The sequence below is a fragment of the Natrix helvetica genome, assembly GCF_964273705.1.
Source record: "Natrix helvetica genome assembly, chromosome: 1".
In the NCBI taxonomy this organism is placed as follows: Eukaryota; Metazoa; Chordata; class Lepidosauria; order Squamata; family Natricidae; genus Natrix; species Natrix helvetica.
In genome coordinates, this window is record NC_138548.1 from 315,368,311 (window position 1) to 315,383,538 (window position 15,228).

At 37.9% G+C, this 15,228-nt stretch overlaps 2 protein-coding genes across 4 annotated transcripts in view; both read left to right on the top strand.

The window, feature by feature from the left end:
• The window catches only part of LOC309399522 (WD repeat-containing protein 87-like), a gene marked incomplete at its 3' end in the record, with an annotated part of 47,729 nt that extends 46,802 nt beyond the window's left edge, over nucleotides 1-927 (top strand). The window contains exons 20-21 of the mRNA XM_081967421.1: nucleotides 592-674; nucleotides 787-927. Coding sequence (XP_081823547.1) covers nucleotides 592-674; nucleotides 787-927 — 224 coding nt within the window. The remainder of the gene's footprint in view (nucleotides 1-591; nucleotides 675-786) is intronic.
• Nucleotides 928-1,730: 803 nt separating this feature from the next.
• The window catches only part of LOC309384576 (uncharacterized protein), a 32,799-nt gene continuing 19,301 nt past the window's right edge, over nucleotides 1,731-15,228 (top strand). The window contains exons 1-7 of one of the 3 annotated variants that reach the window (XM_081938275.1): nucleotides 1,758-1,855; nucleotides 2,798-2,952; nucleotides 4,710-4,878; nucleotides 6,372-6,439; nucleotides 9,956-10,033; nucleotides 11,098-11,205; nucleotides 15,005-15,074. In XM_081938275.1, the coding sequence (XP_081794401.1) occupies nucleotides 1,795-1,855; nucleotides 2,798-2,952; nucleotides 4,710-4,878; nucleotides 6,372-6,439; nucleotides 9,956-10,033; nucleotides 11,098-11,205; nucleotides 15,005-15,074 (709 nt within the window). In that variant the 5' untranslated portion in view covers nucleotides 1,758-1,794. Of the gene's footprint in view, nucleotides 1,856-2,797; nucleotides 2,953-4,709; nucleotides 4,879-6,371; nucleotides 6,440-9,955; nucleotides 10,034-11,097; nucleotides 11,206-15,004; nucleotides 15,075-15,228 lie in introns of all 3 variants that reach the window. The other 2 variants (XM_081938276.1, XM_081938277.1) reach the window with 2 other exon arrangements.

The window sequence follows — 15,228 nt, forward strand, 5'->3', positions numbered from 1 at the left end:
GGAACAGAATTTGCAACCCACCACTGTGACATATACATAGTAATGTCATGAGGCAAACCCCACTCTTAGATTCTTGTATCTCAGTGTCATTGCAAGTCCTAAGTTGTAAAATTTGTATTATGACATCTATTTTGTTACCTGCTCATATCCATGCTTCTGATTAAATGCAACAAAGGAAGGAGAAAGTGATTCATACTATTGACTATTAGAAACAACTTATTTAAAGTTAGTCATCAAGTTTGGCAGGATAACGATTCAAGAAAAACAAATTGTATTCGTTATTCATTTGAGCAAAGTACAGAAGAATATAAGTAATGAGTAAAAGAAAAATATGGTATTCTGAAGAGAGTGAAGTTCCCCAATGATGGGCTCCAGCATGAACCCAAAAGCTTGGAAGAATAAATTCCTGGTGACCAACTCAGATTGGATCCTGCAACATTATCCTGGGACACGTTCATTCATAAGAAACGCTAATTAGGTTTCTTTGTTGTTTAATTTTTTTAAAAAAATAAGTGGGTTTTTAAAATTAAAATAATTTAACCATCATGTAGCGTTACAATAGATGTATCTCCATTGTGATCTATTTTCTAGAATCCTTTATTTTCGAAAGCCTGCTATTAGATTATCAATACAAAATGGATGCCCCTAAATCAGTTGAGATGGCTTCGTATCTGGTATGTACTCTTTTGGTGTTACTTTAATCAGCTGAAGACCTGAAACCACACCGAGTGTTAAAGACATAGACTGGTTAACTAAACAGCATTTTGTTCGTTTTCTTTTGGTTAGGTGCCTTATAAGGGCTATGCCTTCACTGAAGATTTTACATCAGAGCTGCAAGTTTTGCCAGAAAAGAAAGGAAAAGTAAGAACACAAAACACCTGCAATATAAAGAAAAATGTTGTTCTTTCCAGTTTCTGTCTAGGCTAGGGGTGTCCAAACTTGGGAACTTTAAGACTTGTGGACTTCAACTCCCAGAATTCCCCTACAATATAAAGAAAAATATACTTCTATCCTATCGCTACAAGATTTGACTAGTGTGATTTGATGAATAAAGCTGTGAATGGACGAATTAACTAATGATGGTCTCAAACCAATAAAGTTTGATACCAGCAGAACAAACGTCTTAAGAGTATAATGTAATTGTAAAGGAAACAAAATTATTTCCTATTTTACTAGCTATTTCTTATTATTTGATTGAAGATAGAAAGACGTTTGGGGGGAGGGGTCTTCTAAGTAGTATTTGGGGTTTTTTGTCTCATTAGGTGACTTTTGTTTAGTCTACCTCAGTGAAGTTGTTCTGAAAATATAAATCTATAAATGGAGTTGAGAAGGTTTACTTGAAGGAAGGATAGGATACAAAGTAATATATAATATCGGAGCAGTTAAATGTTTAATTGTTAATGAGTGCAGCGCAACTTTAATAGAGTTGAGAATTAAAGGTCACACTTCTTTGCTTTTGAAGTTGTCATGATTATGTTGTGATGAACATAACAAGAAAAGGAAAAAAGAAAATACTTAAGTTAGCTTACCTTTCTAATAACAATTGCTAATGTATCATTTAGTGAGTGAAATCATAGTTTCTGTAGTATTTAAAGGATCCTACAAATAGTGTAAGATGTATCCAAATTTGTTTGTATATAATTAATAAGCAATTAATTAAAGAAGTTTGATTTTTTTAGAATATTGCAATCCCAATGATATCTTTTTTTTTTCATCCCTTAGAAATTCTGGGAGATACCGGTAGCTCCCTCAATGATATACTTGTCTCCTTGTACCTCAGAGGCATCTTTAAAAATGTTTGATTTCCTTCTCCAAGCTGGAACTCATGACTTAGAAGAACAAGATAAAGCTAAAAGTAACGTTTTTGAGAATTAATTCATTTCTGACAGGAGTATAGTACCCATTATTGAAAATCATACATTCTCTGTCTTATGAAAACTTATCCCAGACTAACGAGCATACTTTTTCTAGTTTAACAATATCTTCATTTAGTTTGATTGGCAGTAAAAGTTGAATAATGGAGGAAAATTGGGAACTATTTTATATTATGATTAAATAATTGCCCATGAAATGCCCTGATGCAACACAAAAGGAAAAATCAATTGAACATTTCATCTTCATTATACATGCTTTGTTTTCTTAATCTCATTTATTTGTCCTTATTCCTCCATTTACTGCAGTTTGTTTCCACTTTGTAGTCTCTTCTGAGCACTATATAGATGGAAAGTTGTGCCCAGCAGTTTATCTACTTATCACTGTGGGACTGTGGTTCCCAATTCATTGTTTCTGAGTTGTAACAAACTATTGAGGTAGATCTAACAAAAATTGTTATTTCTAATTGTAAGAAGATATCTTGCTTGCTTTGGAAATTAAACAGGATTAGCAAAAGCAAGAGATTTCTGCATATTAAGTAGAACCTCCAAATTTTGTCAAATAAATGGTTGAAACTATGTAAATTAGTACACTGCACTCCAATTGTAAGTGTCATATATTTCCTTTCACATAGTGCAGAGGGAAAACAAACATTTAAGCTAGACACTGAAGAGATAAGAGGGTAGAAATACTGTATATTACCTGCTTTTCCATAGAATACTAGAGGTAGATAATGCAACACTATTTCAAATAGAGAAAGATAGAACGGAATCAAACAAATGTTAACAATTTACCTCAGTTAAGGAAAATTCAGTTTCAGTTTAAACTAGTAAAGCTTGCTTTTTCAGCCACAAATTTCTGATTTAAATGATAGAGAATAAATGTGCAGTCTCAACAGATAAGACAATTTGTTTTATTTCCTCAGTGTATGAAAGAATGATTGTGACCAAAGATATGAAATATATGCCTGAGCCCATACCTGCAGCACCAGCAAGGTTGGAAATGCCCTTCTTTGGGGTTTCTCCATCTCCATCTTTTATTCAAGAGCCGCTTGAGACAATTAAACAGAAAGAAAAGCAGGTTTTTGTGATATTTTGTATAGTTAATGTTAAAATATTACAGGAACAATTACTTTAGCAAATAAGCTGCAGCTGAATATTTGTGTACATTCTCCATTCCAGTTGCCATGTATGTTTTTTGTTTGTTTGCTTTAATATCTGCTCATGTTAAGTGTTTTTATTAGAAAAAGTGAATAGTAAGCATATGATAACAACAGTACCAATGCCTTTTCCCAGTGATTTTGCTTTGCCCAAACTACCACATTTTTTGGACTATAAGACGCACCGGAGTTTAAGGCGCACCAAAACTTTGAAGAAAAAGTTTTTGCATTCTGCAGGCCTCCCAAACCCTCTGCCCACCTCATTTTTGCAAAAAAAAGGAGGGGGGCATGCAGAGCTTTGGGAGACTTTGTAGAGTGCTCCTGAGGACTGAGGGGGAAGCAAAAACAAGCAAAAAATGTTTCTTGCAAAAAAAGAGGGGGCATGCAGAGCTTTGGGAGGCTTGTAGAGTGCTCTTGGGGGCTGGGGGGGAACGAGCAAAACCTGCCCTTCCCAGCCCTCAGGGCGACTTTACAAGCCTCCCAAACCCTCTGCACATCCATTTTTGCAAAGAGGGCGGGGTTTCGGTAGGCCAAAAATGCTGTATTCAGTGTATAAGATGCACCCAGATTTTCACCCTCTTTTTTGAGGTCTTATACTCCAAAAATATGGTAGTCATCCATTTGCTGCAGCATTAGCACTGTCAGCAAGAAGAGGACAGAATCCCAAGCAGGAAATTCTTTGCAAATCAGGATCATGAGCTACCACTATTTTCAGTTCTGCCTTTTTTTCCAGTGGGAATTCTTTCTTTTCCTTCTCTCACTCTGTCTTCAGTTTTCAGCCTATTTACCTCCCCCCCCCCTTGAAGTTTTAGTCCTATATTTTCCTTTCCCACTGTTTCTTCTTTTTTTCTTTTCCCCTGATTTGCTGTCTTGCTTTTTTTTCCTAGTCCCCTTTCCATTTTCTATTTACCGTTTTCTGGTTCTGGTTTTTGAGTTTATTTTCATTTATTTATTTATTTTATTAAATTTTTATGCTTCCCATCTGCCCTACAGGGTGACTTATTTTCCACCATCTCAAAGCTTTGGAGTTCCATTTCCACTAAGGAGGCGAATTGGGTTAATGCCTTTATTTGTCTGGCAATTTTCTGGAGAGCAAAACATCTCCCTCTGGTTTTCCTTTTAGTCCTCGACCTACAACCACAATTGAGCTCAAAATTTCTATTGTTAAGTGAGACATTTATTAAGTCTGTTTTGCCCCATTTTCTTGCCTCGGTTGTTAAATGAATCGCTGCAGTTGATAAGTTAATAATCCAGTTGTTAAGTGAATCAGACTTTCCCATTGACTTTGCTTGTCAGAAGGTTGCAAAAGGGGCATCATATGACCTTGGGGACACAGCAACGGTCATAAGTATGAACCAGTTGCCAAGCATCTGAATTTTGATCACGTGATCATGGGAATGCTGCGAAGATTGTAAGTGTGAAAAATGGTCATACGTCACATTTTTCAGTGCGCCTGTAAGTTTGAACGGTCATTAAATGAACTGTTGTAAGTTGAGGACTATCTGTATTTGGAAACTACATAAGCATCATTAGCTGGATATTATAATATCACATTTATGTTACAGTCCTAGTATTGCCAGTATTTATGCTATCAGCAAAAAGGTAGACTTGGGTCTTTCATTGTCAGTGGGTATTGTACTTCATTTGTGACATCTAATGCTGCTTTATTGTTTTAAAGATAATTGATAATGTGACTGCCATAACCATAAAGAAGCCATTAAAAGGAACTTTAAAGAAAACACAGCAGCAAACTGATGAAGAAGTATCTCCAAAAGTATCAGAAATAATTTCAAAACAGTCTTATTGTTTGCATAAAAAGATAAAATCAGACCCAAATATTTGTACATGTGAGTTTCCATTATCTACATGAAATCTCTAAACGTAATAGATATTATTTTGGGAGTAAATGTTGATTTTGTGACCACATAACTGTGCTAATAGACACATGTCAATATATCTGTTCTTTCCTGAAAAGTAAAAAGACGAGTTTTGGATTGAATGTCAAATATTACTTAATACATTTCCTTCTGAAATTGGAGCTTTGTTTTTGCTTTATAGAATTAAGGTAAAGAATGCAAGGATATATTTTAATGCTGTGTGTGTGTGTGTGTGTGTGTGTGTAAGTAACAAATGGAACCTTGCAGTGTTTCCCTCCCACTAAAGCAGTCAGCACTCCAAAATAGTCTTGAGAAAAGAAGAGGAAGATTTAAAAGGCTGCTTAGTCAGAAAAAGAAATTTAAAAATCCTCCAAATCACTAGAATTGAACCCTGTGTATGTAGGTATTCATGGTTTGTAATTAAAAGTCCATAGCTAGAGCATGAACAGAATCAATGGCACCATCAGTCTGCTTTATCAAATCTGCCATTTCATAAACTTCTAGAATCCCTGGACTGGCTCCTTGTTTTTCTGAACTCCATTTAATCATTGACCTTGATATTGTTGTCTCCACATTACTGATGCTCCGATTCCTGCTCTCGTTCAATTCTGTTACTGGATTTCAGTTTGACTCCCATTAGTTTGAAGAGCTAACCATTCATAAATAAAGGGCTTCTACTGATACCATTTTAAGACTCAAAATTCCCTTTGCCTTTTTATTATGTGTTACACATTTAAACATTTTTTAAATATTTCTCCTTCCAATATAAAATATTATTTGGCTTATTGCTGGCAGAATGTGGCATTTTCTGCATTTAGTTGGTATTCAGTAGGTTCTGACCAGTTCTGGAGAACCGGTAGCGGAAATTTTGAGTAGTTCAGAGAACCGGCAAATACCACCTCTGACTGGCCCCGCTCCCATCTATTCTCTTCCTCCTGAGTCCTAGCTGATCAAAAGGGAATGGGGATTTTGCAGTAACCTTCCCCTGCCATGCCCACCATGCCATGCCCACCATGCCATGCCCACAGAGCCAGTAGTAAACATTTTTGAATCCCACCACTGCTACCCAGTCACATGACCACCCACACCCACTCAGTCACATGACCACCAAGCCACGCCCACAGAACTGGTAGTAAAAAATTTGAATCCCACCACTGATATATCCTACCTACTTTTTCCCTTTTAGAAGACAAACCTTATTATTCTTGCTCTTAGAAAGCTGAGTCACTGTCATGTACCCTGTCTTGGCTATGAATTACCAACAAGAAATTACGATGACCATTTGGATTTACAGACAAATTTGGCCTATGATAGCATAGTGGGTTGCAGTTTGAAAACCAACAGAAAAATAACTAACAATAATTTCCTGTATGGACATTTTTTAAGATGTAGCTATTTCCATATACGTGATACATGCAAATAAAATTATTGCATTAGTTGTCACATTTTTTCTTTTTGGTCAGATTCTTACATCTATGAAGAACGGGTGGAAAAACATTCTGAAAAAGAGAGACTGCACAGGAGAGAAACGGTATCATCTCACTTAATACAAAATTACTTTAAAGCCTGCTGCCTTTAACAAGAGAATAATACATTTCTGTAACCGTCATTGTAATAAATAAGCACTCTTAATTTGAGTTATTATTGTTAAATATTTCCGATATAATTTTTCAGTAACTTACTACAAATACTAATTTTCCCACAGATAAGGAATAATAATTTAGACTTAGTATTTACTGGGCAACTCCCCGTAGTCAGGAAGACGTGATCCACAAAGTTTCTAGAGTATAAACGAGGGGTGTCAAACTCAATTTCATTGAGGGCCGCAACTGGGTTGTGTTTGACCTTGGGGGGCAGGAGTGGGCATGGCCAGCTCAATGTCATTCGTGTCGGGACGCCTGTAGTGGCCCGAGCACTCTGCCAGCGAGAAAGGATTCCTGAGCTCCATTTTAGGTTGCGACGGCTTCCTGCAACCCTCTGCCAGCAAAAATGGAGCTCAGGAGGCCAGTCATTCACTGTTTCCAGGTTGCCCCGTGGGCCAGATCTAAGCACCCCATGGGCCGGATGTGGGCCGTGGGCCTTCAGTTTGACACGCATGGTATAGACTCAAATAATTAGAAAACAACATAGCCTACATCAGGAATAAGGCAAGAGAAGAAAGAGAGGCATTAGAAAGAAACTAAAACAAAAAGAAAAGAGCTACATTTGATCCCTCTGATCACTTTATAACGATATAGTAATCAGCCTCTCTCTCCTAATGCCATCTAGATGCATTGGGTTAAAGCTCCCAAAGTTAATCATGGCATAGATCATAACCTATTTTAATATAACCAGAGAACACTTAAGTTGCGTATCATGACACATTTTTTGTGCTCAGAAGCATCACTGTAATATTTTGTGTAAATCATAACAAAACATTGATGTCATCATAAATTAATTAGTCTTCAAAGGTCATGGTTAACATTACCTGGGTAACTGAAAAGACAAGCAAAATAGTTTTTGTTCTAATTGGATTTCATTGTATTATTCTATACTTGCTTTGCAGGAAATGCTGCTTATATTTAAGTTGGTATTGCTTTGTGATTTCATAGATAGAGACAAGGGAATTAAATTAAATTTAAAAAGTTGTGATTGTGTTAACTGACCACGACGTGAATTCTTGGAAGATAAATTAAGCTGCCCATGCCACCCTCTAAACGTCTTTGGAGAAAAATCTTCTAAACTAGTATCTTGAAATTTTTTAAATATAACATTCATATGTTATATGTTATACGAATGTATGTTTATGTAAAGGTACACACACATACATATACATACACACACACACACACACATAGTGTATGTGTGTTTGTGTATGTGTATATTATGTATTATACACATAATGGATCAAAAGCTTGCCTCTAGGATCCATCACTCATGCAGACTACTTCATGCTACACTTATGCTGTATCATATACAGATGAAATATGAAAAATTAGAATATCAGTCAAAAGTTCATTTATTTCAGTAACGCAACTTAAAAGGTGAAACTAATATATGAGATAGACTCATTACATGCAAAGCAAGATAGTTCAAGCCATGATTTGTCATAATTGTGATGATTATGGCTTACAGCTCATGAAAACCCCAAATCCACCATCTCAAGAAAATTAGAATATTACATGCAATCAATAAAACAAGGATTGTACGTAGAACAATATCAGACCTCTGAAAAGTATAAACATGCATATGTACTCAGTATTTGGTTTGGGCCCCGTTTGCAGCAATTACTGCCTCAATGCGGTGTATGAGAGCAACTTTTGCCAAAAGCACAAAAACTGGTTCAATGACCGTGGGATTACTGTGCTTGATTGGCCTCTTCATTCTTCCTCCATACTCTGGGTCCTTGGTTTGCAAATGAGATGCAAAAGTTGCTCTCATCAGAAAAGAGGACTTTGGACCACTGAGCAACAAGACTCTGGACCATTGTGTTTCATTAAGACCAGGGTCAACGCAGCTGTCTACCAGGAGATTTTGGAGCACTTCATGCTTCCTTCTGCAAACGAGATTTATGGGGATGCTGACTTCATTTTCCAGCTGCCCACACTGCCAAAATCACCAAAACCTGGTTCAATGACTGTGGGATTACTGTGCTTGATTGGCCAGCAAACTCGCCTGACCTGAACCCCATAGAGAATCTATGGGGCATTGCCAAGAGAAAGATGAGAGACATGAGATCGAACAATGCAGAAGAGCTGAAGGCCGCTATTGAAGCATCCTGGTCTTCCATAACACCTCAGCAGTGCCACAGGCTGATAGCTTCCATGCCACGCCGCATTGAGGCAGTAATTGCTGCAAAAGGGGCCCAAACCAAGTACTGAGTACATATGCATGTTTATACTTTTCAGAGGTCCGATATTGTTCTACGTACAATCCTTGTTTTATTGATTGCATGTAATATTCTAATTTTCTGAGATGTGGGGTTTTCATGAGCTGTACGCCATAATCATCACAATTATGACAAATCACGGCTTGAACTATCTTGCTTCGCATGTAATGAGTCTATTTCATATATTAGTTTCAACTTTTAAGTTACATTACTGAAATAAATGACCTTTTGCACGATATTCTAATTTTTCGAGTTTCACCTGTACATTCCTCTGTAGTATAGGATTTGGAGGCTCCTGTATTTCAGAAATGAGCAGGTTAAATTTACATGGACTAGGAAAGTTAATTCAAGTTAGGCTGCAGAGTAAGGTTAGTGTTCTGTGACCCTTAGCTAAGGCTTACCAGGATGCATGTATTCCATTTCTTTATTAGTATAACCCATGGAATTTAACCAGTGGTGAGATTCAAAAAAAATTTCCACCGGTTCTGTGACTGTGGCTTTGTGGGCGTGGCAGGGGAAGGATACTGTAAAATCCCCATTCCCTCCCAATCAGCTGGGACTCGGGAGGCAGAGAATAGATGGGGACGGGGGCAGTCAGAGGTGGCATTTACCGGCTGTCCGAACTACTCAAAATATCCGCTACCGGTTCTCCAGAACTGGTCAGAACCTGCTGAATATCACCTCTGAATTTAACATTCAGGATTCTTTTTTATTTCTTTGCTGTATCATTATAAGATGATGAATCATCTTTTTTTAATGACCCCATAATCTCTTGCGGGGTGGAGTCTGGGCAACTGAATACAACTGGGTATTTACTTGCCAGAGGCCTTTCCAGTCTGCTGAGTTTTGTTCAGTAGATATATTCTCATTTTGCTCAGAGAAAGAAATATCTGCCGCTACCTAGGATCAAACTCACAGCCTCCTGATTGCGGGCAAGAGCTCCACCTCTAGGCCACCACACCAGTCATCATTATAAGTTGATCAATATCACCACGGAATTGGGTACACTTGTGTATATATAATAAAATAATTTCGCTGTTCAGTTATGTAAATATGTATTGGCCACATCATAATACAAATAAGGCATCTATGACTCATTTCATTTTGTAATAATTAGAATTTTGACCCCCAGTTTATTGTTCAAATGCGATTAATTAATTAAATGTATTTGCTTCCTAGTATCCTAAGGAGAAGATGCATTCTGAAGAGAAAGTCACATCCGCAGGCTTGACCGAAATACAGAAAGGAGTGAAAAAGGTCTTTGAGCTTTACTTTTTTCCAATATGCGATTTAGAGGATTTTGCTCTTAGAACATAGCCCAGTTCAAGCCTGAACAAAAATGATGGCTCCTGAGAATCCAGACCTGATGATGGAGTGCTGCATCGTTTTCTAGCATTAGCAGCTCTTTTGTGTCTCAAAATAGATACCAACAATTAAGGTTGTGCTGCTCAGCACACTAATGTCATGTAACCCAAATCTAGCAGCAAAAATGCAAATTTCTAATATAATGATGGAATGGCTTTTTCTCTTCTTTTCCCTAAAGCCACTCTGGTTCTGTCATTATGTCATGATTTACATCTTTTGGGGCCAATTTTCTCAAAGGAAAGCTGTGCTTATAGTATTTTAAAGGGTTTGACCTGCAAATGCTGCCATCTGTTGGTGACAAGTGTGTATTTTCTAACTATAACAAGGGTTTTGTTGCTTGGCTTATTAGAATTATTCTAGAAGTTTACCTTGTCATAATGTTTCTCACTTGTACTTTTAATATCATTTATTTCTTTTTCTTTTTGTAATTTATATAGCCACTATTTCCACAGCTTATTTGTACATTCCATTTTTTAAATATTATTTTATTTCAATTTGTCTCATTAAAATAAAGAGCTGCTGATGTAAACGTTTAATTTGTTGTGCAATAGTTTGCTTTTATGGGAATTTCTTTTAACTTCTTTTTATAATGTTTCTTCTTATAACAATGTTTCATTCAGTCTTCATCTAAAGAAACTAATTTTCCTTTTGTGCTCTTTTTTGATGTGGCTATGTTAATTGTTATTTTTATAGTCTTCTATAAACAGTAGCGCTATCTGGGTTGATGTCAAAATCCTGAAGCTTACCAAGCTTGAATGAATAAGAAAAAATTATGTAATTTTCCTTATCAAAATTTGATAAGGCTATGTTGTATTTAAAAAAAAATAAGTATTGTGTTCCTGTATGGAGCACTGTCTCCTGTGTCTTGGTCATAGATGTACTTGTTTATAAGGGCAGATGTTTGCAAAATATAATTATTCTATTATTTCTATAACTATTTTATATGAAATGTTTAGAAACAACAGCGCAAGAAGCATAAGCCAAGGAAGCTAGGCAAAAGAGGGAAAGTTGGTTTCATGAAGAAGTGGTCACCGAACCATAGAAAACCTTTTTCTGCAACAATGGTAATTATTCTTCTATAAATAGAAACAGTATCTGGATTTTTATAAGGGAAATGCTTTTTGGCATTATTGTTCTTTTTGCTCTTCTAACTGACCAATAACTGATCGCCCTTGTTTACTATGCTCCGATCTCTCCTTATTTCCTTTTTCCATCTCCTTCATTGTTTGCCTACCATAAATTCTCTACAAGGTCTTTAAAAAGCTAACCAAGTGAATAAGTGCATGTTGAAATGTGTGCATTGCATTTGGAGGCCACAAAGAGTATTTCAGTAGTATATGGAATTTTGTTCACAGAAAGAAACATGCTAAACAAATGAACTTTAAGGTATTTCTAAATGGCACTTAGCCAAACTGTGGATCAGACGTATTCCATGCTACTTATTTATTTATAATTCACATTTTTAAATCTGCTTACAAAATTTTGACAGCTCTGATCTTCCCATTCTCAATTTAGATTTCTAGGATAGGGTCTGTTATTATGTTGAAAGCAAAAATGATACCTTCTCTATTTTAAAATTAAACTAGTCCTTTTGTTTCCCAGCTCTTTCTACAACCACCTTAAGAAAATGTATGAGGAAATGAATAGGACTTCAGTAGTTCCTCCCTTCCCTTCCCAACCCTCCCCCTCCCTCCCTCCCTCCTTCCTTCCTTCCTTCCTTCCTTCCTTCCTTCCTTCCTTCCTTCCTTCCTTTCTTCTTTTCTTACCACCCACTCAATAAATGACTGAGAGCAGGGGTGTCAAACTTGTGGCCTGTGGGCCATATGCGTCACGCGCAGGCCACGCCCACCCCAGCTCTGCAGATGGGGAAAACATCACCTGGCAGCAATGTGATATGGCAAGTTTGACACCTGTGACTGAGAGGCTTAAAAAGAAGTATGAACATCAAGACAGAAAACACATCAATAAAAAGATTGCACCAGGGTCAAAGAAACGCCAAATAGACGCCATATTTTTACATATTGGCAGTGGTGGGATTCAAATAATTTAACAACCAGTTTACCCAGGGTCAGGTTGGCTGTTGGAGGCGTGGCCCATCCCTGTCCTCCAGGTCCACCGCACATCTGAGACGAGCCTCCCGCAACGGCCAACCTGACCCTGGGCGAAATGGTTGTTAAATTACACACACACACGCTATCAAAGTGGATCCTGGACCCTGTGCTGCAATGGAGAAACACTTAATGGAGTGACTAGGATTAGGAGATGAGGAGAAGCAGAGAGAAGAAATAGGGAAAGCGGCCTTCTTCCCTCGTGCCGGCCACTCCATTGCCCATTTCTCTGTTTCAGCGCAGCACCCAGGATCCACTTTGACAGCGGGGGGGTGGGTAATTTAACAACTGGTTCACCCCAAACCAGTGAGAATCAGCTGAACCCACCACTGCATATCGGAGAACCTCTAATTTAAAAGGGAAGATTGTTCTGCATAATGGACATCACAAAACAGAAGACCATCTGACTGAAGCCCAGATAAATAATTATCAATAGATCACAGCACTGCAGGTAAAGCATTCTTAATAGAATACAATAACCTGATATGCCTAGATGGGAAGAAGTTTACGAACTACTTAAAGCTTCATACAAGTGGTCCCCAACTTAGAAACACAGTTGGGAACAAGATTTCCATTGCTAAATAAGTGTTAAGTGAGTTGTACCCAATTTCACAATCTTCTGTGGTTGTTAAGCAAATAATTGCAGTTGTTAAGTGAACCATACCATTGTTAAACAAATCTGGCTTCCCCCATTAACCTTGTCAGAACAGCAATAACACTTAACTCATATACCGTGGTGGCTCACGTGGTAAGACGCTGGGCCTGTGCACTGCTGAGGTCGGCAGCTCGATTCCTGTGAGTGAATAAACCATGTAGGAACAAGAAAGGAGCCTCCCCCGATTGCCTACTGCAGTGGCTCTCAACCTGTGGGTTGGGACCCTTTTGGGGGTCGGACGACCCTTTCACAGGGGTCGCCTAAGTCCATCAGAAAACACATATTTTCAATGGTCTTAGGAACCGAGACACCAATTTTATGGTTGGGGGTCACCACAACATGAGGAACTGTATTAAAGTGTCGTGGCATTGAAAAGATTGAGAACCACTGGCCTACTGGCATTCAGGCATCCCACAGGTAAAAGATAACACTGCCCGAAAAGTTCCTTTCACAGAGGCAGCCAGCCACCCCCGTGATCCCTGGCTAACACATGCCATATGCTAAAAACTAACTAACTGCTTCATAGTGCTTTACAGCCCTCTCTAAATGTTTTAAAGTGTCCGCATTATTGCCCCCAACAATCTGGGTCCTCATTTTACTGACCTCGGAAGGATGGAAGGCTGAGTCAACCTTGAGCTGTTGAGAATCCAACTGTCGAACTGCCCTGCTACCAAATTAGCCTGCCATGCTGCATTCTAAGTAAATCTGGTTTGGAAGATTGCAAATGGTGATCACATGACCCTGGGATGCTGCCACCATTGTAAATATATGCTAGTTGCCAAGTGCCCAAATTTTGATCACATGACCATGTAGATGTTTTACAGTTGAAAGTGCAATGTTTGGTTCTAAATCACTTTTTTTATGTGATTGTAATGACGATCAATTAATATCATATTTTTCAGATCATAAGATGCACCTTTTTCCCTCAAAAAAGAGGGTGAAAATCTGGGTGCATCTTATACACTGAATACAGCATTTTTGGCCTCTCAAAACCCTGCCATCTTTGCAAAAATGGCCATGTATAGTCTTCAGGAGGCTTCCAGAGTGCTCCTGGGGGCAGGGAGGACACAAATGAGCAAAAACAGGCCATTTTCTGCTCAATTTTGCCCCCACCCAGCCCCGTGGGGCACTCTATAAGCCTCCTAAAGGCTATGCATGCCCCCCCCCCTTTTACAAAAAACGGGTCTGTTTTTGTGAAAAATTGGGCATTTTTTGCTCATTTTCCTCCCCAGCCCCCAGAAGCACTCTACAAGCCTCCTAAAGGCTGTGCATGCCCTTTTTTTTTGACAAAAACGAGCCTGTTTTTGCGAAAAATGGGCCGTTTTTGGGAGGTCTGCAGAGTGCAAAAAGTTATTTTTAAAATTTGCCTCTTCAAAATCTTGGTGTGTCTTATACTCCGGTGCATCTTATTCTCCAAAAAATACGCTAAATAAATGATTACAAAATACGGATGATCTGTAAATCTGCTGTAACTTATTAAATGAGGCTGAACCAGTTGTACATTTCTCCTGGCCTTAAGGGCATTCCAAATAAAACAAAATTCAACCTTAAAGTTACCAAAGAAGGTTACATCTTCCATACCAGGCATAGCTGATAACAGTTATTATTACCAACAGCTATTAATTATTGCTAGTAGAATCAAATTATAAGAAAGTACTGCTGCATAAAATCTATACCCGTTATCTATCACATGATGCCAGCTGAATCTAAATATTGAGTGTTGATCCCAAATAAACCGAGTCCAGATATTTCTGTTTTGTGGTTGGACTACTAGTATGATCTCAAGTCTCCTGTTCTTATGGAGAGAATGGATGAGGGATTTGCAACCAAATAACAATTTTCAAACTCCAGAAAGCCCTTTTTTCTAGAAATGGCTGCATAATTATTTCTTTGGTGGTAGTTGACACCACATGGCCACAACAATAAAGCATTAAACTATTTCTTAAAATTTATTCCCAATTCTTCTTTTTCATATTCCTACCCACATAGTAGCTTAATGCAACTATGGAGATGGTGGGGAAGAAATAACTGTTTCACCTGTAGTGTCCATTTTGCTACATTTGTTAAAGAAAAATAAACACCAATTTCTGTTGCTTCCAGGTTTCTGGAAGATCAAGAGACATCACTTGTAACATACGGCCTCGGTCAGCACACTCTGCAACTTACGTTGGTAAGATCAGCTATTCTGAATCTAAAACGAATTTGTTTCTGGCAGGCCCAAGTCCAAAGATGACACAGTAAGATCTAATTGAGTCCAATCCTTTATTTTCTTGCACCAACAGTAACGGATAGAATCTTGCTCAGGACTGTGCAATCTCTTAATT